Source organism: Pipistrellus kuhlii, unplaced genomic scaffold, assembly GCF_014108245.1.
Source record: "Pipistrellus kuhlii isolate mPipKuh1 unplaced genomic scaffold, mPipKuh1.p scaffold_m20_p_2, whole genome shotgun sequence".
NCBI classification, from domain to species: domain Eukaryota; kingdom Metazoa; phylum Chordata; class Mammalia; order Chiroptera; family Vespertilionidae; genus Pipistrellus; species Pipistrellus kuhlii.
This window is the reverse complement of record NW_023425515.1, coordinates 69,848,873-69,873,649: the sequence shown is the minus strand read 5'-3', so window position 1 is coordinate 69,873,649 and position 24,777 is coordinate 69,848,873. Positions and strand designations below refer to the sequence as shown.

The window sequence follows — 24,777 nt, the reverse complement described above, 5'->3', positions numbered from 1 at the left end:
TGGATGTCCTCTCTCTCTGCAAGCTTAGCTTTCCTCTCCTGTATCTTCAGGGCCGGTGTCTTTACTTCTGTCGCTTGTTTCTCAGCTGAAGGAACATAGGGACCACATATGTGTTGGGGGAGCTGGAGACCCAAAGGGTGTTTCCTGATTTCTCCCATACAGAGGGGCAGCACTCTTGTTTTTTAGAGTATGTCAGGGGGCTTGCACAGTATTCCAGAATTCCATATAAAGTCACAAATGTTTCCTCTTAATGCTTTTTAAATATAATTACTCCAATAATATTATATGACTTGCACTAAAATGGAATTGAAGTGATTTTTTTTTTTTTACTTAGACTTCTGTAGAAATTTAACAGTTACTTTAACTTTGCAATTTCTAAGAGTTTAAAGACATTCATCTTTGCTCTCTTACAAGTTAAAACCTAAATAGGTAGTAGGACCAATATCATCGTATTTACACAGAAGACTGGGGTTGGGTTTCAGTAAATTGTCTGGATATGGAATAGATGTTACTGTCCCTGGCTGGTTTCTTTCCCCACATGACTTTGGGCTTTCTCAAGGTCAAAGAAATGTGGTATCTTTCCTCTTACCCTGTTTTCTGATCTTCCCTGCTTGCAGGAATCCTCTGAAGAAAAATGTGCTGCTTTCCTGAATCCCAGCATCTTCTTTATACTCAGAACTCTGAAGGATGCTAGCAGAGAAGAAGCAAATGAATCTGAAAGCTCACCTGCAGCTCAGAAAAATAAAGACATGGAGTTTTGAGAAGTGAAGGTAGCATGGTGTTAGCCATGGGTGATCAAGACACAGCCAGATAATGTGGATCAGTTTTTATAAACTCCGGTTTTTCTGCTGTCTGCTTGCAGTGTTGACTGTGGTGGTGCTGGTCATCAATGTTACTCAGGTAGAGGTGAGTACTCAGTATACTCTTAAAACAAAGGGGAACTAAATCGAGGGATTTGGGGGCTAACTACCTTGTGAATTGTTGATCATCAGGAAACTTATCCTGGTCATGGTTCTTATTTTCAGTAAGTATTTGAGAGCCCACAATAGTTGTATACTGCGTTAGTCACCAAGGGTATAGTGGTAAAGACAACAGACATGATTTCTTCACTGTGGAACTCATTTTCTAAATACACATGTGAGAAAATAGTAGGACTAAGTAATTATAATCATAATAAAATAAATGATAATTTGAAATTGTGAAAAACGCTATAAAGAAAGGAAAGCAGGCTACTATAGAGTAGGGGTTAGGGTGATGGAGGAAAGCCTTTGCAGGGAGGGACCTTTTAGTTGAAGATGCAGACTTTGACCTTCAGTTGTACCAGTTCCAGGAGCTCTGCTGACCTTCAGCCATAGAACTAGGATGATGTAGGACAAGGATGATGAAGATCACAATGTCACACATTAGACCATCACTTGACCAGATTCGAGGCCCTTATTGACCAGATTCGAGGCCCTTATTGACCAGATTTGAGGCCCTTATTGGAATGGACTGTGCTGGCCTGCACATAGAGAACTTTTGAATCCCCTCTCCTTGGTTTATTTGCTCTGCTTTGTCTTTTCATCCTTATAAAACCCTCTGCCTGCATTGAGATGTTGAGATGGATTTTGTGACAAGAGTCCCATCTCCTCAGGTGACTGGCACTTGAATAAAATCACTTCCTTTTTCAGCAGCATCTGTCTCATGAGTTTGGTTTTTGTGGCGGCAGGCAGCCAAACTTGGGTTCCCATTACAATTACACACAGGCCCTTAAGAACTCTGCTGAGTACTTGCGTGGGACTCTCTGGAGATCTCTTGAGTTCCCTCTCGTGCAACTGTCCTGTGGATTCTGATAAGGTTGGTCTTTTAAGACTCTTAGCTCCATTGTCTCAAGTGAAGTACCAGTAGCTTACCAGGCTGCACCTGGGTTCCCTACTTTGTGCTGCAGCTTAGAAACTCAAGGCTGTAAGCAAACACCCGTTACAATTATCACTTCCTTCATTTCCTTTCAGGCATCATTGTCTTTTGTTGTCTGATGTCTAATGTGTGGAAAACGATTGTTTTGTACATATTCTTTTAAAAAACATTTGTCTCAGATGGAGAGGCAAATCTCACTGTTTCTCTATCTTGACTAGAGGTAGAAGTCTGAGGGACTTAATTTTGAGGGGAAGAAGATAATAGAGAAACTGGAGAGGGGAAGGTTAATAGACGCAGGGGAAGAGGAGGGGATGGGATGTAGAGCACAAATGGATCATACAACTCTCTGTGGGATGAGGGGAATGGTGCATTGTGTGTGTTGTTATTATCATTGGTTTTGCAAGTGTGTGTTTTCTTCTACCACATTCAATAGCCTGAGTATAAGAGTAGAGAAATGAGAGAGTTGTGTAGATCTAGGGTAGGTAAAGGGAGAAAGAAAAACTTGAGAGGATAGGCCAATGTTTCACATCATTAGTGTTAGAGTCAAAAAGGAATGTTATCAAATTTCCCTAATGGTCCTACAATAGTCCTTGGAAACTTCTGGACCTCATGTCAGCTAACATTATCAGCACAAACTGAACAATAATGGAGAAGAAGGCAGCTGTAGTAAATTAGGACAATTCTGACACCAAAAATAATAAGTAGTTCATTTAGTGGAATGAGGTAAACTATTTCCCTTGCCTAAGAACTCATCTTGTCCAGGTTGAGAATATTGCCATGACTTTTGAACTGTTCAATATATTACTATGATTATGATTGACTAGAGGCCCGTTGCACCAGGATTCATGCAATAGACCTTCCTTCCCCTGGCTGTTGGCACTGGTTTCCTTCCGGCACCCAGGACCCAGCCCTTTGCTTCAGCCAGTCTTCTGTCTTCACTGTGGCTGGAGCCTTCAGTGTTCACTCTGGCCAGAGCCTTTAGTCTTCTCTGCTCTGTCTTGAGTGCCATTCCTGTAGCTCCCTATGTTGCCTGCCCTCCCCCTCATAGCAGGTGTCTGGCCCTGTCCTGCAGCTCTGCGCCTTTGTATGCAAATTAACCCACCAGGTTTTTTGGGGTTAATTTGCATATTCACTCCTGATTGGCTGGTGGGCATTGCAGAGGTACAGTCAATTTGCATATTTCTCTTTTATTAGTGTGTGTTTGTTTGTGTGTGTGTGTGTGTGTGTGTGTGTGTATATATATATATATATATATATATATATATATATACATTTTTTTTTTTTTTTAAATTTTTAAAAAATAAATCTTTAACTGAAACCATTTTGGCTCAGTGGATAGAGCGTCAGCCTGTGGACTGAAAGGTCCCAGGTTTGATTCCGGTCAAGGGCATATACCTTGGTTGCAGGCACATCCCCAGGAGGGGTTGTACAAGAGGCAGCTGATCGATGATTCTCTCTCATCAGTGTTTCTAACTCTCTATCCCTCTCTCTTCCTCTCTGTACAAATCAATAAAGTATATATAAAAAAATAAAAATAAATAAATCTTTATTGTTCAGATTATTACAATTGTTTCTCTCCCCCCGCCGCCCATACCTTCCCTCCACCTGGTCCCCACTCCACACCTCCACACTCTGCCCTTACCTTCCCCCCCACTGCTGTCCTCATCCATAGGTACATGATTTTTGTCCAGTCTCTTCCCGAAAGACACCCCTTTCTCCCTGAGAATTATCAATTCCCTCCCATTCTATGCCCCTGATTCTATCGGGTCTAGTAATAATTAATGTCGTTTTTAAACATTCGTTTAAAATCTTGCTTGGCGTTGACTTGTATTGACATAACCTTCAAACACGTGGTATCTACAGAACGTTTTAATTGCAATTAACAAGTTTTGCTTGAAAAAGTTTGTGTTTGGTTTGGTTTCTGTTGCAAAACTAGGGCTAAGAAGATGGCGGATGAAGAGCGTATTCGGCACTGCATGCTTTACGAGTTCCAATTAGGAAGAAAAGCAAGTGAGGCTGCAAAAAACATCTGTAGTGCTCTTGGTCAAGATGCAGTTAGCGCCAGAAAATGCCAGCGTTGGTTTGAGAAATTTCACGAGGGAAATTTTTCGTTAGATGACAAGAGTGGTCGAGGCCGTGTGTCCAATTTTGATCAAGAAGCTCTTCAAGCTCTTTTGGTGCAAAATCCTCAAATTACCCAACAAGAGCTTGTGACTTTAAATTGTTCACAAAAAACAATTTCCAATCAATTGCGTGCACTTGGCAAAGTCCAAAAGTTTGGAAAATGGGTTCCTCATGAGTTGACCGACAACAACTGTAATCAAAGAGTCACAATTTGCAGTTCGCTCCTCTCTCGTCAAAACCGTTTGCCGTTTTTAGAGCAAATTGTTACCGGAGATGAAAAATGGGTGCTGTATGTTAATTTGAAAAGGCGGCCTCAATGGTTGGACAAAAATGAGGCTCCGCAGCCCACGCCAAAACCTGACTTGCATGCGAAAAAAGTGATGTTGTGTGTTTGGTGGAATTTTAAAGGAATTCTTCATTATGAACTTTTACCATCTACCCAAACCATTACAAGTGCAGTGTATAGTGCCCAATTGGAAAGGTTAGCCCAAGCTTTAAGAGAAAAAGAACCCGCGCTGATTAATCAGAAGGGCGTAATTCTTCACCACGATAATGCACGACCGCATACTGCAAGAATCACTGCTGAAAAACTGCGCCAGTTGGAATGGGAAGTTCTCCCTCAACCTGCATATTCTCCTGATATTGCCCCTTCCGATTACCATTTGTTTCGTTCTTTGCAAAACTTTCTTCTTGGAAAAAAATTTAATAATGAAGAATGCCTCAAAAATGCATTGACCAAATTTTTTGCATCAAAATCACAAGAATTTTACAACAGAGGGATTAAAATGCTTCCTGAGCGTTGGGCACAAGTAGTAGAAAACAACGGCAACTATATTGTTGATTAAATTTTGTTGTATTGTTTAAATAAATTAGATTTAAAAAAGTATTAGAAAACGACATTAATTATTACTAGACCTAATATTATATTCACCAGTTTATTCTGTTCCTCATATTTTTAATTCACTTGACTTTTAGATACACTTATTGATAGATATGTATTTGTTGTTCATAATTTTTTATCTTTACTCTTTTCTTCTTTTTCCTCTTTTTAAAGAACACCTTTTAGCATTTCATATAATACTGGTTTGGTGGTGATGTACTCCTTTAGCTTTTTCTGATCTGTGAAGCTTTTTATCTGCCCTTCAATTCTGAATGATAACTTTGCTGGGTAAAGTAATCTTGGTTGTAGGTTCTTGCTGTTCCTCACTTTGAATATTTCTTGCCACTCCTGTCTGGCCTTAATAGTTTCTGTTGAGAAGTCAGCTGATAATCGTATGGGTACTCCCTTGTAGGTAACTAACTGTTTTTCTCTTGCTGTTTGTAAGATTCCCCCTTTGTCTTTTGCTCTTGGCATTTTAATTATGATGTGTCTTGGTGTGGTCCTCTTTGGATTCCTTTTGTTTGGGGTTCTGTGTGCTTCCTGGACTTGTAAGTCTATTTCTTAAACCAGGTGGGGGAAGTTTTCGGTCATTATTTCTTCAAATATGTTTTCATTGTCTTGCTCTCTCTCTTCTTCTGGCACTCCCATAATTCTGATGTTGGTACGCTTGAAATTGTCCCAGAGGCTTCTTACACTATCTTCAATTTCCTGGATTCTCTTCTCTTCTTTTTTCTCCAGAAGAGTGTCCTTTACCTCTTTGTATTCCAAATCTTAGACTTGATTCTTGCGCTCTTCTAGTCTGCTGTTGGGTCTCTGTACAATATTTTTTATTTCAGTCAGTGTATGTTTAATTTCTAGTTGGTTTAATTTCTTTTTCATATCCTCGAGGGTCTTGTTAAATTTATCAGTCTTTTCTAGGAAATTCTTGAAAAACCTTATAACCGTGGTTTTGAACTCTATATCCAGTTTTTTGTTCCCCTCCATTTCTTTTGTTTGAGATCTCCTTCCTTTTCTCAGCATTTTCGCTGCTTATGCAAAAGCAGCTGTGTGGAGCCTGGTTGGGTTTGTAGAATGTGCAGGGTGGGGCCTCAGAGCGGGGTAGGGTCTCAGGATGTCACTAGGCTAGGGCATGGCAAACACGATGACTACCATCAGCTGTCTCTGCCTTTCAGCGTTTCCAAGTCCCCGAGCTCCAGTGCAGTAAACAATGATAGCTGCGCTCACCTCTGCAAAAATGTCAGTCTCACTTTCAGACCCGTTAGCCGACAGACCAGCTTCTCCCCGTAGGCATCTGGGTCCCCCGCATGACCCCCGAAATTGCATTTCAAAGTGATCGGGAGCTTGTTTCCCTTCTGGTTGAGAAAAAAAGCCGCGGGCCCAGTTGCCCATCAACAGGCCAATTCCAGTGCCTCCGTATCTAGGTTTTTCAGCTTTTCAGCACTTGCGCTCTTTTCTCTTTCAGCCAGCTTTCCCATGGTTCTGGGTAATAGACGTTTTGTCTTTTAGTTGTAGTACTGAAATTGTTGTGCCAGGCGGCAGATTAGTTCCTCACCTACCCCGCCAACTTGTTTTTTTCAGTGTAGATTTTTTATAAAGTAGCTTGATGGAAGGAAGTGGGAAAGGCTCTGAAATTTAGTAGTCTCTTCTCCCTTAAGCCCCTTTCCATTCTATGTCTCTGATCCTTATTCTTCTTGTGTTAGCATGTCTGAGCATTTCATAAAAAGCACAGACTCAATTTTAAAATATATTTTTATTGATTTCAGAGAGGAAGGGAGAGGGGGAGATAGATAGAAACATTAATGATGTGAGAAACTCATTGATTAGCTGCCTGCTGCACACCCCACACTGGGAATTAAGCCCACAATCCAGGCATATGCCCTTGACTGGAATCAAAACCAGGACCCTTCAGTCTATAGCCAATGGTCTATCCACTGGGCTAACCTGGCTAGAGCCACAGACTCAATTTTAATTAAAAATATCACATAATATGAGGAGGAGGTTATGTACCAATCCAGCAAAAGGTTATAGGGAGAATTGTCTGGTATTTCAGGGATAAGCTCTCATTGAGCATGGCTTGTATTTTATTTGTGTTTTTCCCCCTTACTCATTGATATTTTAAGAATATACATATTTATGATTATAGAAACAGTACTAGTATAATATTGAGAAATGTTACTCATTTGAATGGAAGTCAGGAGGTAGATTGGGCATAGTTGGGCGTAATTTAGGCTGTTTCTCTGTAAGTTTCTCAGCTGTGCCCGCCTTTGTTAGTTTTTATCTGTGGCTTTTATCTCTCTTGTGGTTGGATTGTAGGATGCAGCTATAATAAGACATGCTGTTTTTTTGTAATCTCCATTTAAAAAAACAACAATTTATTCCCTTAAAACACTTAAGAGATTACTTACATCTTTTCATTTGCAGAGCACTGGTGGTGTATGGATTAGACTGCATACATCCATGAGAAACCTTGAACAGCATGTTGATATTCTCAAGTTTTGTCATGCCCATTCCTGAAACAGTCATTTGGGATTATCCCTTGATCAGTCAGAGCTACATGTCAGCAAACAGCAGTGCTGTTTTTTAGTAGGCAAGAAGTGAAACAGATGTGGGACAGGCAACCTAGTTCACAGCTTAAGTGGCTCCAGGAGGGACCACTGGTGTTTACTCTTGGCTCTGCTTCTAAAAAGATCTCAGACCCTGATGTTCCTTATTGTCTTTTAGGAAAATTAAGCAAATTGACCTTTTTGAATTCCTTTTCATTTGTGATTAAAATTCAGGTGGCTTAGCACCAAGTGTCTGGAGATTTTGGGATGACTGCATGGGTTAGTGGAGATACCGAAGGAATAAGAGTGAGAGTTAAGAGTGAGTGTGGGAAAGGAAGAGAGAAAAAGGGTAAGAAGGAGAAGGGTTATGTTGTGAATACATTGTATACTATTTGGTCCTTAATACAATAGTTTACATCAATGATTATATCTTCACAACAACTAAAAACAAAAGGGAGGCTGGAATATTTCCTAGGTAGTAGTAGGTAAGGCAAAATTTACTTTTTTTTTAAATTGAGATATAATCGACATATAAATGTGTAAGTTTAAGGTGTACAGTGTGTTGATTTGATATATTGATATATTACAGTATGATTACTACCATAATGTTAGCTAACACATCTGTCATATCACAAAATTATTTCTTTCCTGTGGTATAAACAATTAAGATCTTGTCTGTAAATATTTCTCTCTTTTCCACATCTACTGTGGCTAGAGAGTGGTCCGGCTCCTGCTGGGGATTGAGAAAATGAAAGAAAGAGATAGACACAGAGATGTAAGGAAAAAGCTGGGGCCCTGTGGGACCACTGTCCTCTGATGGAGAGACAGGGACCCAGAGCCAATACAACATGCTTATTTTATACAGCAAAACCCAGGAAGTTTTACTAAAGGTTAATTCAAAGGAAATTATGTGCATTCTTTGGTGTGCCTGAGTCGTATTCATTGCCAGTGCTTGGTTGAATTTAGATAACAAAACCCACCCCCTGGCTTCTGGGCTGAAGGTCAAGCTGACAACACTCCTGCCTCTGGCAGGGTGTGTTTCCAGGATGTGGCTCTGCCAATGCTACTGAATTCAGCTGACAATTAAAGAAATGCTCATGTGCTTTCCCAGGTACTCTTTACATTTGTCTCTTAGTAGTTATAACACAGTTATAAAACAGTATTGTTGACTGTAATCACTTTGCATTAGATCACCAGGACTTACTGATCTACTAGTTGATCAGCATCTCCCAAATTCCCCCACCCTCTAGCTCGTTTTTACTAGTTCATCCTTTTTAGATTCCAAATGTAAGTGATGTAATACATTGTCTTTCTCTGTCTGATTCATCTCACTTAGCATAGTGTACTCAAGATCCAGGTTCATCCATGTTGTCACAAACTGCAGGATTTTCTTCTCTCTTATGACCCAATAATATATTACCATTACACACACACACACACACACACACACACACATACACACACGCATATTTTCTTTATTCATTGGTAGACACTATGTTGTTTCCATATCTTGGATGTTGTGAGTAATGCTACAATAAATGTAGGAATACATCAACAAAGAGCCTTAATATCTGTAACACATTGTTTAATGACAGGGAAATAGTGTTCAAAGATCAAAGAACCAAGTTGGATACTGGTTACATTTATATTTTAGTGCCAATGAGTTGGCGTTCTTGAAAGAAGTTTGGTTAAGCATTTAAATAGGAAGTGCTGATGTCATCAAAGAGGAGGGGCCATGTGGACAGGCTCAAGATATCTTTTTGATACATTTTCATTTCTTTTGGATATATACCCAGAAGTGGGATTGCTGGATAATATGGTAGTAGTTCTATTTTAATTTCTTGTGGGATCTCTATATTGTTTTCCATAGGAGCTCATTTACATTCCCATCAACTGTATACAAAGATTCCCTTTTCTCCACATCCTTGTCAATACATCTATCTTCTTGAGTTAGCTGTTCTAACAAGTGTGAGAGGTTATTTCATTGTGGTAATTGATTTGTATTTCTCTGAGGATTAGTTATGTTGAGCATCTTTTCATGTACCTATTGGCCATTTGGATGTCTTCTTTGGAAAAATGTCTATTTATTTCATTTTTCCATTTTTTTTTATTGTCAATTCCTCCCACCAAGTGGATGTCAATTCCTCCCACCAAGTGGATACGTCTAGATTTTTAAATCTGGACACACACACACACACACACACACACACACAATTTTCTTTAATATGGTTCTGAATTTGTTGGCAAAGAACCATATTCCTATTTCCTCCAAGATTGTTTTCAGTATGGGTCCTTGTGTGCTAAGGCTTTGTATGCATACACAAATATCTACTTTGCTGTCTCACTTGAACATTTACTTAGACATATGTAAAGCCCTAGGTTCAAGCTTATTTTCCTTTAGTACTATAAACCATTATTTTATTTTCGAACCTATCAATTCTGCTGAAGTCTAATATCAATCTGATTGTTACTCTGTTATAGGCAAACTGTTCTTTCTGTGAGCTTCTTTGCACACTTCTTTGTATCATTATAATGAGCCTTGGTATGGAGTTTTCTTATCATTCTGTTTGGTACTTTTTCAACCCTTTATTCTGATGTTTTTCATATTTCTGTAATATTGGGATGTGGAGATGAGGTATGGTGTAGCTCCCAGGACCCACAGGTTCCCAGCTATTATATTCTCATTGTTTCTCCAGCATCAGCTTACCTTGGCCACTTGAAGGAAGACACCCCTTATTGCTAGTTTTGGCTGGTGGGATTGGCCTGGCTCTTGGGCAAAGATCCTGCCATTCCTCAGGACCTTCTTACTCTAGGCTCTACCTTCACCCACTCTGGCACAGACACTCTCTGAGCAGCCCCATTGTCTTAGCCTATTTGATCATGCTTACCTTGAGTTAAGCTTCCCTAAATCTACTGTTGGATTCCTGGAGTTATTTGGTGTTTCACAGAAAATAGCCCATTCTCTTTTCTGCCATAGTATATCTAGTAGGGGGTCCAGACAGGCCGAGGAAAATGGGGTTGGTGACACAGTGGCATTGACTAGTGGAGGAACAACTTATGGAGTTTGGTGGATGGCAGGGCAGACCTTGATCAAGATGGAAGGGGGTGAAGGGGCCTCCAGAGCTTCTGGGTGCCATTGAGGTTGGTCTGGTAGGAGGGTAGGGGGGTAAGTAGAAGCCTTTATTACTGAGCCAGAATGGTCGGTCTCATCCTCAAAAAAGCACTGCGGGGAAGCAAAAAGTGATTACAGGTCTGTCTGAGCAGGAAGCAGAGAGCCACTGGGTCCCCTGACATGAGACAAAGGAGTAAACCCACAGACTCAGGAGAGATGATGTCCGCAGCTTGTGAACACTTGCTGGGAGTGTTGACGAAGTTTCCCTGGGTCCCTTACATCCTCAGTTGCCCATTAAATCCTCAGTTGCCCAAGCTTAGACTGTTAAGTGAGATACTATCTGAGATTTCTGTGCAGCAGTGAATATAAATTTGACCCAAAAAGATACTTATAATGCAAGGAGTGCTGATCGTGCCAAAATTTTCAAAGAACGGTCCTGTAAGAACATGGCCACCCTTGAGCAGTATGGCTCCTGAGGAAGGTGTCTTCCTTGGGTAGACTTCAGGGTTTGGGATGGATGGGGACATAGCTAACCACCTTGAACAGGTAAGCTGGGATCCAAATATGAGCCTCTCCCATCAGCACCTGCATCCGGATGAAATCCTTGGGAAGCTCCCTCCTCTGCATGCTCCTCCCTTTGCCATGAGGCCTATAAAATCGTTCCTTCCCATCTCTGCCCCCATTCCCAACTGCTGGGTTTTGCTCAGATAATTTCCAATTTTCTTTTCAGATATTTTTAGGCATTTTTGGCAGCATGTCTATATATGTTCTTTAAGGTTGCTATGGAACATTCATGTCACCAGCAGGCCGTACAGCACGGATGTGAGTCCGATGCCAAGTTTTTGTTCTGCAGCCTCCACTTACCAGCTGGGTGCCTGCGACTGGGAGTTCAGCTTCTGAGCGCCTGCTTTCCTTGCTTCGGAAATGGAGACTGTGATAGCACCTTCCCCATTAGTAGTTGGAAATGAAGAAAATTGATATAAGATGGACATTATGCTCTGAGAGGAGGGATAGTATTGGTTTAAATTGAGATTATGCTCTGCCTTCCTCGTGGGTGATTAGGAAGGTGAAATCAGTCCACTGAAAATAGAGAATTTGACCATCTGTTTCCCACAGATTATTACAAGAGGGAATTGAATTGATGGAAAGTGAGAAGATTACAGTGGCTCTTCACGGAGGACCTGGACAGTAAATTGAGTTGATGGCACGTTGTGCTTGCATATGCTTCAGTGGAGGAAGTGGTTGAGGTATAAATGAGACGTTAGTATACCTACCCTGTGTGTGGTTGGCAGGTAGAATCAGATTGTGGTATAATGAAGTTATGATTTGCTGTCCCTTGATGAAAAATGGAGATTACTATATAACTCTCGGAGAGCTGTTGGGAGGAAGATGAGGGTTGAGAGAATATTTCACAGTGACTTCTTTTTGATTGGTTCGAAGGGAGAAATGGGTTGATAAAAAATGGAAAACCTGACAAACTCTTCCCAATGGGGAGTTGGGAGGGTAAAAGGGTTGATGGAAAGTGTAGGTTATGGCAATGTCACCACATGGAAGTTTGGTGGACATTGGAGATGATGACCATGCTCTCCTCATAAAGCCAGGGAGTGGCAGTAGTGGAGGGAGTGTGTGACTTGGCCCTGCAAGGCCCAGCTGACTGACATGCTTGGGAGAGCAGAGAGGAGGGCTACTTGCACAGGGCCTTGAAAGATCAGCAGGATGCTGAAACCGGTTTGGCTCAGTGGATAGATTGTCGGCCGGTGGACTGAGGGGTCCCAGGTTCGATTCCAGTCAGGGGCATGTACCTTGGTTGCGGGCACATCTCCAGTGGGGCAGCTGATCGATGTTTCTCTCTCATCCATGTTTCTGGCTCTCTGGCTCTCTCCCTTTCTCTCTGTAAAAAAATAATAATAAAAAAAAAATTAAAAAAAAAAAAAAAGATCAGGAGTTTTTACTGGGCCAAGCATAAGAAGGCCCATGATCCCCCCAACCATGCCTCTTCTGCCTTTTGGGCAGTCCCAATTGAACCCTAAGGCTTTCACCTCAACCCTTCTCGTGCTGCCCAGTGTTCCCCAAACTCTCTGCTAGGATCCACCTCTTCAGTGGCACCTACAGACCACTCACCAATCCCTGATGTCTCACCTACCCACTGTCTAGCTGTGGTCAGGCCAACTGGGGCAGAGCTCAGACCCCTCCTGGTGTTCCTAGGTCTGCATCTCTTCAGACTGTGCCTACAGTTTGTCTCATTCCGGAACTTCTTCCTTTATAGGCTGTCCTCCCCACTGGCCCTCAGGCTCTTGGCATCTACCCTGATCACCCCTAGTAACTTCACTTGCCCCAGAGATCCAGCCCCACGGGATCTATCCTGTGTCTTCTTAAAGACAGGAAGGTGGGATGCAGTTGCTGTGTATTTCCCTGTTTCCAGCTGGACACTGTACTGGCTTGTGGATTGTCCTACAACCTCTTTCAGCAGCCACCTCCGTGAACGGAAAGTGGAAGAATATCCTCAAGCTAGCAAGGACCTGGGGAAAGGGAACCTGAAGTACTTGTGTATCTGGTTAGGGGCTGTGATGGGTGAGGAGGCAGGGAGCCAAGGATTTTATGTGCTCTTCATGGGGTTCTGCCCACTGCTCCAGGAGCTGGCTCTTTCATCATGTCCAGTTTCTGGGGTGCAGTGGTCATCTGTTAGAAATTACTGCTATAGTGAGAAAAGGCCTGGGTGGAAATCTATGCAAGGACCTTGTGACTGAGGCCTTGACCCCACAGAAGCAGAACGTGAAGACTTGTGAGCCCACACCTCTGCAGGTATGAGCACCTTCTGTGTGCTGGGACTGTGCTGAGGCCAGGGTGGGGGAGACGTACTGAGGGGAATCTAAACAGGGCTTCTTGCTTTCAGGTGGCTCAGTGTCATGAGGAAAGAAGCCATGGATCAGACGGTCCCACACGTACATTTATGATCACAATTGTGATGGGACAGTGAGTAAGTCAGGAGGAGTCTGAGCTAGTGGAGGCTCAGGAGGACACCCCAAAGGAAATGACTGAGAGTGCAATGATGGGTAGGACTAGCCAGGTGGCCAACACTCCAGGATGAGGAAGAGCATATGCTGAGGCCCAGTGGAGTGAAGGAGGTGGAACAGTTGGGGAATGAAAAAGTTGCTGTCACCTTTACAAATTGTGACTCTGGACGGTGAGAACCCCATGCCTGGTACTGCGGAAGCTGATGGGGAGATGCAGGTCCAGTAGATCCCTTTCCGGGGGGGGGGGGGGGGGGGGGGGGGGGGGGGGGGGGGGGGGGGGGGGGTGGGGGGGGGGGGGGGCGGCTATGGAATGGGGAAGCAGCCTTGAGTCATTGTGTCTGCATAGCACAGAACGCCAATGTAGCAATGACTGGGCAGTTCTCTCTCATGTAAAGAAGTCTTGGGTTATCTGTGATTAGGGAGGGCCCTGTTGCCATCTTTCTGCTCCATCGCCCTCCTGTGGCTTCCAATCCCCAGGCGACCCCTGAGGGCTTGTGGCCATCACATGCACATTTGTGGATGTGAAAGCCATTGAAAACGATGACAGGGATGTAGTGGTGCCAGCAGCGATTGGGACTAAAATCTTCAGTGATGACCACAGTGATGGGAAGGAGGCAGAAAGCTGCCTAAGAGGGCAGATGGGGTGCTTTTTAGTTACAGCACTTCCATCTTCTCAGATGAGCAGCCCACTCTCTGGACCTTCAATATGTTGACCTTTCCTTTGGGGATCTCCTCCTCTGTCCTTGACCTAGGCCACCTGCAACCTGTCCATGCTGAAATGGAGTAGCAAAGGGAGCAGCTGTAGTACCAGGATCCAGGGAGCCTATAGTATCACCATGGAAACCCCTGGACTAAGGATCCACACCGCATAAACAAGAGCCTGTCCCTTGCTTGCTCTGGGACCCTCCTACCCCATGCTCCACTTGTGATGTAGACTACATTGAGAAAGAGGGATTCAGATGCTGCTGCGGGCAAAGCTTGGCACTGGTACCTGTGAAAGCTGCCTGGCACCTGAGCCTGGGGGCGTGAGGGGATGTGGAGCAGGCCCCGATTCAGGGTGTCATGGCTATAAAAACCCCAGGTAGTGGCCCAAGGCCATAACGAACAGAGAGATGGACTGCCCACTGCAGGTCCTCCTGCTGGTCGCCTTGATCTCCCCTTGCCATTTGCCTCCCTGATGGCATACCACTTGCTCACTCCCTGTGCTACACCTTCGTGTTGGCACCCACCTTCCTGCTCCTCTCTGGCTCAAGTCTGAGCTTCATCCCATTCTGCATGCAGCCAGCCTGGCTAGGCTATTTACCCTGGCACTCCCATTAGGCCGGGGAGTGGAGGTACAGGGGTGCCGGTGGACCCTTGCCAAACAGGAGAGCAGAGTACCTCTGACACCCTGCAGACTGTGAGACTTCTAACCCATTGCCTGCCCCTTAGACCACACTCAGCAGAGGGTAGCTTGGCACTATACTTGCTTCCAGGCCCCAAATCCGAGATCTCCTCCTTGGACTTCCATTTCCACCAAGGGCAGCCGCTGACCAATAATGAGAGTGTCCTGGATCCCTGCCCACCTCCAGGGACTCGGTGTACTCAACCCAGACCAGGGCAACCACAGAACTGCAGGCAAAGCTTCGTGTGCCAGGTTCACCTGGGGCCCTTCACACCAAGGGCTGCCCCTTGGATTCCTCCCTGGTGTTTTGTTCCACAGAGTGCAGCCACTTACAAGGAGAGTGCCCTGGACCTTGGCTCACTTCCACATGAGCTCTCGATAGACTCAGCACCCAGATGAGGGCACCTGCAGAACAGCACTCACAGGGTCCTTCCTGTGACCTGGTGCACTTAAGAACCTTAGGAGCAAGATGTCTCACTTGGACGTTCCTCTCCACCGAGGGCTGCCCAACTTCCTGGGACCAACGTGAGCCTAATGTCGTAGTGGCATACCACCTGGAGGGCCTTTGATAAAGACCAGGCCTCCCTGGACATGCCACTGGATGAGGCTGGGGACTGGGAGCAAGATCTGAAGGAAACCCAGGCCCTGAGCACAGGGGGTCCCTGGCTGAGCTCCTCCAGGCCAAGGAGCAGGAAGGGGAGACATTACAAAGCAGGCTAGCAGTGGTGTGGACCGCAGGCCAAGGTCCATGCTCTGGCGCAGTGGTCGCTAACCGGTGGTCCGAAAGGTTGGCAACCCCTGCTCTGTATGGGCAGGTGCAGGGGCTGCTGGGAGATTTTGGAAGGCCTAAATGGGCAGGGGGGACATCCCTGGGCACTCCCACCCTAGAACAACACAGAAAGGGAGCTGCGTGGAATGTGGGGTACCTCCTGGGTGGAGAGAATGAGAACCAGCAAGACACCATATTCACACATTTTTATTATTTTTAATAAAAATTATTGTTCACTCATAATTTTCTTCCATCACAAATTAAAGTTTGAAGTTACATTGTTAGGAGGTTAACTACTTTTTCTGTTGTATCTACAGCATTGGGAATGTTTTAAGGTAGCATTTTAGTATTTGTGCAACAACCATAATATTAATTCCATTTTTAACCAATGCCATATGTCAGCTATGGACCCCAGGGTCACGCTGAGGGCATGGGTGGGAGAAGCCCAGGTCCCCTCTCTGTAAGAAGTGCCTCTCCCACACCCAGAGCCACCCTGCCTCTCGGAGACCCCAGGCCGGCCACACCCCTACTGCAGCCCTGCTTCTCAGTGAACTCTGGGAGCAATGCCTCAACATGCTCCTGTCCTCCACTTGGTCCCACGTCTTCCATTTGCCCGCAGGCCTATTCTCTCCTATTCTCCCATATTCTGATTGGGGAAAGTACCTTCAAATAAATCCCGGATTTATTTTTATTGGCCACTTAGAATCAAAGCATTTCATTTGTAAACGGCTGAAATCTGAAAACACAACAACCCAGGGTTAAATAAGATAGTCTCCCAAAGTTGTGTGTACTCTTTTCAAGCTATGCGGGACACAGAGATGGAGTTAGTTTTGTTCACATTGACACCAATCATTCCACCTCTGACATCTTTGTGGCCCACACAATCTTAACTGCCTGTCTTCTTCTGAGCCCCGAGGGCCAGGCATCAGGAGGTGGTCTACATGCTTAAAGCACAGTAGTAATATAAGCAGCAATAGGAGCAGAGTAAGCCTACAAGGCTTAACATGATCCTCAAAGTAGCCAAATCCCATTTCCCAGGGAGGGACTAAATGAGTTGCAAAGGAAATCTGATCAGCCTTATTGATAGCAGGTTTTATATGGGATAAGAGGTCAGTAATGTTAGATTCATAAGAAAGTATATAGGTACATTCTTTTTTAATGAGCACACAGGTCCTGCCTTGTGCAGCAGTGAGAATATGTAAAGCCATTCTATTTTGCAAAATCTCATTTTTCCTTTGCCCTGTTTCTTGGTTGGTTCAGCAAGAAAATGCTCTGTCTAGAATAATTTCAGACAGTTGCTGTGAACTTACGTAAGGCTTAAATTTCTAGCTCAGTACTAACACTGGTATACTTGAGTGAGATAATGGAAACAGGCTACTCCTTCCAAGATAGACTGTGAGTGCCCTTGGACTTTAAAGCAGGTAAGTTTTGGGGGATTTCCGGTAGGGAAGCCCAATGTGCATTGACCAGTCTATCCATAAGGGAGATAAGGCCATATATGTGTGCCACATATCCAGATACCTTCTTTGGGAGTCAAAGGGGCACTTGCCTTTAAAGATTTGTTTTCTTCTTCTGTCCACTTAGTATCTAAAATCTTGTGCGTTATTTGACAAGTAATGGATGGGAGCCACTACGTGTGCCTATGTGTAGGATGGTTCATCCAATGGAGCAAACACAGCCAGGCCATTGTAGTCATACACAATGTCTATGCTCAGATTCCAGCAGAATCAGTGGGGACCATGTTCCTGACTGAGTGGCAAGAAATGCTGTATCCAACCTGGGGGGAGTTGCCAGCCAACCTACATTCAAGTGTCCCCTCCCTTGGTTCAATGTCTCAAGGAGCTCCGAATTGTAGTGGACGTGGCCCCTTTTCAGCTCTGCTGTTAAGGCATCAGGCCGTAGCTTTCCAACTGATGTGATCAGTGGAATGTCTCTTGTAACAGTTCCCAAGCATTGGTAGGGATAGAACTCCATGCTGGCATCGGCCAAATTTATTTTCCTAACTGCCTTGGCAATGACCTTTGCCCACTTGTGCAAAGTGGAGGATTGCAAAAGGGCATGTAGCTATGCTTTTAAAATTCCATGCTTTTTTGGGGCATGGGGACAATACCTTCTTTCATTCATGGGGGCATCTCTTGTGGGGGCTCAATAGTAGGGGCTGAAGTGGTCTTGTAATACATTGATTCTAGAATGGCATGAAACTCATTGCCCAAGGAACTTGTGGGAGAGAGCTCTGTGCTGTTGCAAATATGCATGCCATTTCTGCAGGGTATAGGCTGGGACAAGAGCTGAAGTGGGTCTTGTAAATAATTTTTCTCTCCATCTCTTAATTGAGAGTGATGTTCTTAAAGTAAATGGCTGCTTTCTGGAGGTGTATCTGATCTCTGCCTCATAGTAGAGTTGGGACCAAAATCCAAGGGACATTTGCTCCTTTTGCTGTTCGTGTCAGAATGCCCAGACCATGCTTTCTGGGGTTAACATCTAATTCAGATGGTAACCCCTCCTGTGAGATTCCCAAGAGCTTTAATCTGTTTGACCAGCTCTTAGTTTCAGTGATATTTTGTATTTTTTTAGACTATTTTGTTTATTTCTGCTCTAATCTTTATTATTTCCTTCTGTCCACTTTGGGCCTTGTTTGTTGTTCTTTTTCTCATTCCTTTTGATATAAGGTTAGGTTGTTATTTGAAAATTTTCTTGTTTTTTTGAGGCAGGCTTGTATTGCTATAAACTTTTCTCTTAGGATTGCTTAGCTGTGTCCCATAGATTTTGGATTGTTGTGTTTTTATTTTCACTTGACTCAATGTATCTTTTGATTTTTTCCCCTTGATCTTATTGTTAACTCACTTATTGTTCAGTAAAATGTTATTTAGTCTCCATGTCTTTGTGTGTTTTTCAGTTTTCTTCTTGTAATTAATTTCTAGTTTTATACCATCGTGGTTAGGAAAATGCTTGATATGATTTTAGTCTTCTGAAACTTATTGAGGTTTGTTTTGTGGCTTCATATGTAGTCTATCCTGGAAATCTTCCCTCTGCACTTGAAAAAAAATGTATATTCTGGTGCTTTGGGGTAAAAAGCCCTAAAAGTAACAATTAAGTTCATCTAGTCAAATGTGTAAATTAAAGTCACTGATTCTTTGTTTATTTTCTGAAGATCTATCTATTGATGGCAATGGGGTGTTAAAGTTCCCTACTACAACTGTATTATTGTCCAATTTTTAATTTATATATTATGTGCTCATATGTTGGGTACATAAATGTTTATAAGGGTTATATCCTCTTGTTGGGTTGATCTCTTTATAATTATTAAATGTCCTTTGTCTCTTATAACCTTTGTTTAAAAATCTATTTTGTTTGATGTAATAGTTCCTAAGCATTAGTAGGGAGAGACCCTACTAATGTAGTATTGGTACTCCAGTTTTTTTGTTTTATTCATTCCTATTTGCATGAAATAGTGAAATCCTCCCACTTGAAAATATCTGCATGTAAGTATAAAATCTGCCCCATGACCTGTTTTGGTATAGCCCAAGAGGTAAAAATCTATATATATAAAAGCCTAAGTGACCATTATGACCGAACAACTAGAACAACTGGTTGACCAGCTGCTATTATGTGCACTGACCACCCAGGGGCAGACACTCAATGAAGGAACTGCCCCCTGATGGTCAATGTGCTCCCACAGACAATCTCCCTTCCCCCAGCCAGCCCGCTGCCTCTATCGCCCAGATCAGAACCTCCGGTGCCCCTCCTCCTGGCTGGCCAACCTCTTGCAGCCCCTACCCCTGGCTGCTCAACCACCCTTAGTCCCTCCCCTGGCTGGCCAACCTCCTGTGGCCCCTCTCCCCAGCCAGCCAACCTTCAGCAGCCCCTCCCCCAGGCGGACCAACCTCCCATGGCTCCTATCCCTATAGTCAGCCCGCCCCAATGGGCTCTGATCTCAGCCAGGCTGAGGGACCCACTTGTACATGAATTTGTGCACTAGGCTTCTAGTGATTTATAAAGACAAACATTTGCAATAGAAAGGGAACATGTAACTTTGAAGTATTGCCCCACAAAGAATTCCATTTTGTATTAAAAATTGTGTTCAGCTGAAACCGGTTTGGCTCAGTGGTAGAGCGTCGGTCTGTGGACTGAAAGGTCCCAGGTTCGATTCCGGTCAAGGGCATGTACATTGGTTGCGGGCACATTCCCTGTGGGGGGTGTGCAGGAGACAGCAGGTCGATGTTTCTCTCTCATCGACGTTTCTGGCTCTCTATCTCTCTCCCTTCCTCTCTGTAAAAAATCAATAAAATATATTTTTTTTAAAAAATTGTGTTCAGTTATTATTATATTTTGAATTTCATAAGTAAAAGTTTTGTGTAAGAAAATGAGAGTTAAGATAATAGAGTCCAAGAAGATCATTAAAACTTCTCTTGTGTTTTGGGAGTAATTTTAGCTTGTGTGGGATTATTTTTATATTGTAAAGTATTTTGAACTGGTTTGGCATGGGTGGGGAGCCCGAGCCTTATTTCAGTGGTAACAGGTAATATTAGCTGTTGAAGAGAGTAATTTTTGCTTTGTTACTGTTCTGTCTTTGTTTGTTTGTTTTTGTTTTTTGTCTTTTTCTCCCCCCTCTTGCAATTTAACTCAGCTGTTTCATGGGTTAAGTACTAAAAAAGTTATGCAACAATTTGCAATGTATATGTGTGGGAGATTTGTCCTTCAGCTTTTGAATATTGTGTTCCCATTTTTCATTCTTTTTTCCTCTTTGCTTTTTAGTTTTTAGAAGTTTCTGTGGACATAGCCTCAAGCTCAGAGATTCTTTCCGCAGCTGAGCCCTTTATAGTGTTTCTGAGCTCTGGCATTTCTTTTAAATTTAAAGACATTATATCCTAGAGAAGTTTTATGCTTGCAATGAAATAGAGAGGAAGTGTTTTGTGCCAGTCTCAGTTTTTGATAACCAGTGTTGTGGCTGGGTTGGCCCTTATGGTTCTTATGATTTCAGGACACAGCAATAACCATCATGAAACTTGGAAAAAAAGAACAAGGTTTATTATTCATAAGTCTCAGAGGACAGGGGTATATTGTATGTCTAGCCCCATACAGTGAGGTTGTGTGTAGAGAAAGAGAGGGACTATGGACCTGGGGTTCTACTTTTATTTGTGTCAAGGGTGGGCTGTGAGGGTCTAGCACTTTTTATTGGTGAATTCAAAACATAAGAGTGAGAATTTAAAGTGTGGAAAGAGGAAAGAAGTGACCCAAATAGTTATCTAAATCAAAGATCGGAGGCTGGGGAGAGGCAGGGCTGTGTGTGTGTGTGTGTGTGTGTGTGTGTGTGTGTGTGTATTTAGATAGCCATCTTTGAAGTGGATGCCTCTTTAAAATGCCTGATCAATTAAATTTGAAGTCAGGCTCTTATATTACAAAAAAAGTGAAGGAAAAACCAACTGGCAGGATTTACCCAACAGAAAGATTACAGGTATTTCCCATATGCTCCCTGCCCCCATACATGCATAGCCTTCTCCATTATTATCTTTTTTTTTTTTTTTTTTTTTTTTTTTTTTTTTTTTTTTTTTTTTTTTTTTTTTACCAAGAATGAACCTCCATTGATACATTATAATCATCCAAAGTCTATTGTTTACCTTAGAGTTCACTCCTGGTATTATACATTCTGTGGGTTTGGACAACTGATAATGACATGCGTCAATCATTATAATGACATACAGAGTATTTTGCCTGCCCTAAAAATCCTCTCTGCTCTGTCTAGTATTTCTTTTTTATTCTTTCTTGGAATTTCCATTTTTGTTTTTACATTGCCCATCTGTTTTTGTATGCTGTCTGCTTTTTCCATTAGAGCCCTTTGCACAAGCATGTCAAACTCAAAGACTAACACGGGCCAAATAAGACATGCAGCCAATGGGCTGTGAATTTGACATGCTTGCCTTAACATATGAATCATAGTTGCTTTAGGTATCTGTTCTGATTATTCCAACATCCCTTTTGTACCTGAATCTGTTTCTCATGCTTGATATGTCTGTGTCTTTTTTGCCTTTTAGTATAATTTCATAATTTTTTTATTGAAAGCTGGACATGATGTACTGGGGAAACTCCTACAAATAGGCTTTTAGTGGAGTGGTGGTAAGGTGTGGGGGAGGTGAAGCATTTTAGAATCCTGTGATTAAATCTCAGTCAGTCAGTGAGCCTGTGCCTCTGGGCTGTGAACTTAACAGTGCTTCTCAGCCCTCCCCACACTCCTTAAGTTGGACAGAATGGTCTGGAGATGGGCATGTCCCTTATCCAGGTTTGGTTAGGCTCTGAGAAAACCCCAGTGGATTAGCAACTGGTAAAATAGTTTCTCTTGAGGTCAGGCCTTGATAAGAACACAGTGCTCTGGTTGGTACATTTCAGAATGATACCTTTTCACTTCTTTTGGAAGCACAGAGGGGATTTTTCTTCAGTATTTACTTTTGAACCTGATTGAGCTCCTGGAGGTAAACCTCACAGAAGTGTGGGGATCCTTCTATGACTGTTCCTCATTTTGATTTCACTATGTTACAATAACATAGCCCTGTGCAACTAGTGAGCTTTGCTTTTTGAAGCAGTGTTATCCCACGTAGTTATATTAAAATTTAAACTGAAGTAGAGATTTATTTGGTTTAATATAACGACATTTATTGTAGCGATGGTTTCTGATTTTGTGTTTTTCTTTCCAGTATTTGGACCGTGAGACTGTCTCAACCACATTCATCGACAGCAGTGGACAGTTTGTTTCCTCTCAGGTGGTAGGAACTAGCCGGAATCCTTACTGCGACTATGAACACCAGGCTCTGTCCAGCCAGGAGCGCGTGGAGGAGGACTCCCTGCTGACCGCCTTACAGTGGCAGATACCTGACGTGGGCCCTGTCCCCTTTTTGAAGAGCAGCGACCCTTCTTCCAGCTACTTTGTCATCTTGAACTCTGCGGACTTCTTCAAGGTGGGAAGCCAGCTAGAGGTGCTGGTTCACGTGCAGGATTTTCAAAGACAGCCCAAGAAATATGGTGGAGACTACCTGCAGGCCAGAATCCACTCCCCTAAGCTGCAGGCAGGGGCTGTGGGCAGAGTGGTGGACTACCAGAATGGGTTTTACAAGGTCTTTTTCACTTTGCTCTGGCCAGGCAGAGTTAAAGTGTCCGTATCTATGGTCCACCCCAGCGAAGGGATCAGAGTCCTTCAGCACCTCCAGGAAGAGAAGCCAGACAGGGTCTATTTCAAGAGTCTCTTTCGTTCGGGAAGAATTTCTGAAACCACCGAGTGCAACGTGTGTCTTCCTCGGATCCTGCCCCTGTGTAACTTTACAGATCTGTACACCGGAGAGCCCTGGTTCTGCTTCAAGCCAAAGAAGCTCCCTTGCAGCAGCAGAATCAACCATTTCAAAGGTGGCTACCAGAAGGGCCTCCTGACCACTGCAGAGAGTGCTTTCTTCCAGAGGTACAAGCTTCCTGTCCTGGGGGTGACCTAAGAGTCCCTTTTCGCTGTCTTTGTCCCCCTTAGGACACATTGTCACACTGGGGAGGCGTTCTTGTTTTGCGTATGTGCTACTTACATCCTCTGAACTTGGCCCAATTCAGGAGAGGTGGTGAATAAGAAAGTAAACATAGATTTATGCTTTGTGATTGATTTTTTAAAAGTGAAGCTTAGCGTTTATTTCAGTTCAAATTAAAGACCTTTGACCCTCGATTTTTCATTTTTTACCCTCATATTTATGATTCATTTCAGAACTGGGTAGCACATCTATAGCTCTATAACACATGTGTCAAACACAAGGCCCGCGGGCCAAACCCGTCCCGCCAGGCCTTGCAATGTGGCCCGCACCGCGCTGTCATCACTGCACTCCGCTGCGTTTCCATCACAATGACAGTTTATGACTGTTCAGTAAACCATTCGGCCCGCGATTTAGGCTGGATTTTAGATTTTGGCCCCTTCTCTGATTGAGTTCGACACCCCTACTCTATAAGCAAGATCATTAATAGGACATATACAAATCATCCAAGAACAAGGCTGATAAGAGGACTTATATTCAGGCCAGTGTTTTAGCTTCATGTCTAGTAAACTAAAATAACATTTTAAAGCTTTTTAAAATTCATCACCCAAGGATATGTGTTCTTTATAAATGGATTTTTAGAGAGAGGAAGGGGGAGAGAGAGAGAAAAAGAGAGAAACATCAATTGAGAGGGAAACATTGATCAGTTGCCTCTCATAGGCTTCCCTACCTGGATTGAACCTGCAACTTAGATATGTGTCCTGACCAGGAATCAAACCTGCACCCTTTCAGTGTATGAGATGATGCTCCAACCAACTGAGCCACTGGCCAGGGTTAAACTAAAATAATTTGAAGTGACATATCAGTTGTTAAAAATCATATAAACATTTATTAATAGGAAGAAGACTATGAATATAGCCACATTACTGGGTTAATTTAATGATGAACATGGGAAGCCAGGAAATACCACAGCAAACTATATATTTTAAGTTAACAGTTTTATATTCTTGAGCGTAAATATAAAACTTAAAAAAAATATTTTATTGATTTTTTACAGAGAGGAAGGGAGAGAGACAGAGAGCAAGAAACATCAATGAGAGAGAAACATCGACCTGCTGCCTCCTGCACACCCCCCACCGGGGATGTGCCCACAACCAAGGTACATGCCCTTGACCAGAATCAAACCTGGGACCTTTCAGTCCGCAGACCGACGCTCTATCCACTGAGCCAAACCGGTTTCGGCAAATATAAAACTTTTTTAGCATAATGATTAATATATGTACTAATGTGCAGAATGGAATGCGTTATTCATAATAATTAGTATGAATTAAAATTTATATTTTCTTCAATATTCTATGTAGTGCTGAAATAAAACAATATTTCTAAGATATAAAAAGTTATGAAAGCTAATGATCAAAATTATAATTATTTGAAAGAATAAATTTTTTTTAATATTAATGAAACATATACTTTTTAAACATTTTTTGGTAAAGAGATATTTTTGTTGATTAGATTGGACACCCTGAAACATTTTATATTTTATGTCCAGTCATTACTTG

The 24,777-nt window shown here is 42.9% G+C and overlaps 1 protein-coding gene across 2 annotated transcripts in view; it reads left to right on the top strand.

The window, feature by feature from the left end:
* NXPE3 (neurexophilin and PC-esterase domain family member 3) overlaps window positions 1–24,777 on the top strand; it is a 58,350-nt gene that overhangs the window by 13,955 nt on the left and 19,618 nt on the right. For both annotated transcript variants that reach the window (XM_036445049.2, XM_045584021.1), the window contains exons 2-3: window positions 618–906; window positions 22,412–23,166. In XM_036445049.2, coding sequence (XP_036300942.1) covers window positions 814–906; window positions 22,412–23,166 — 848 coding nt within the window. In that variant the 5' untranslated portion in view covers window positions 618–813. The remainder of the gene's footprint in view (window positions 1–617; window positions 907–22,411; window positions 23,167–24,777) is intronic.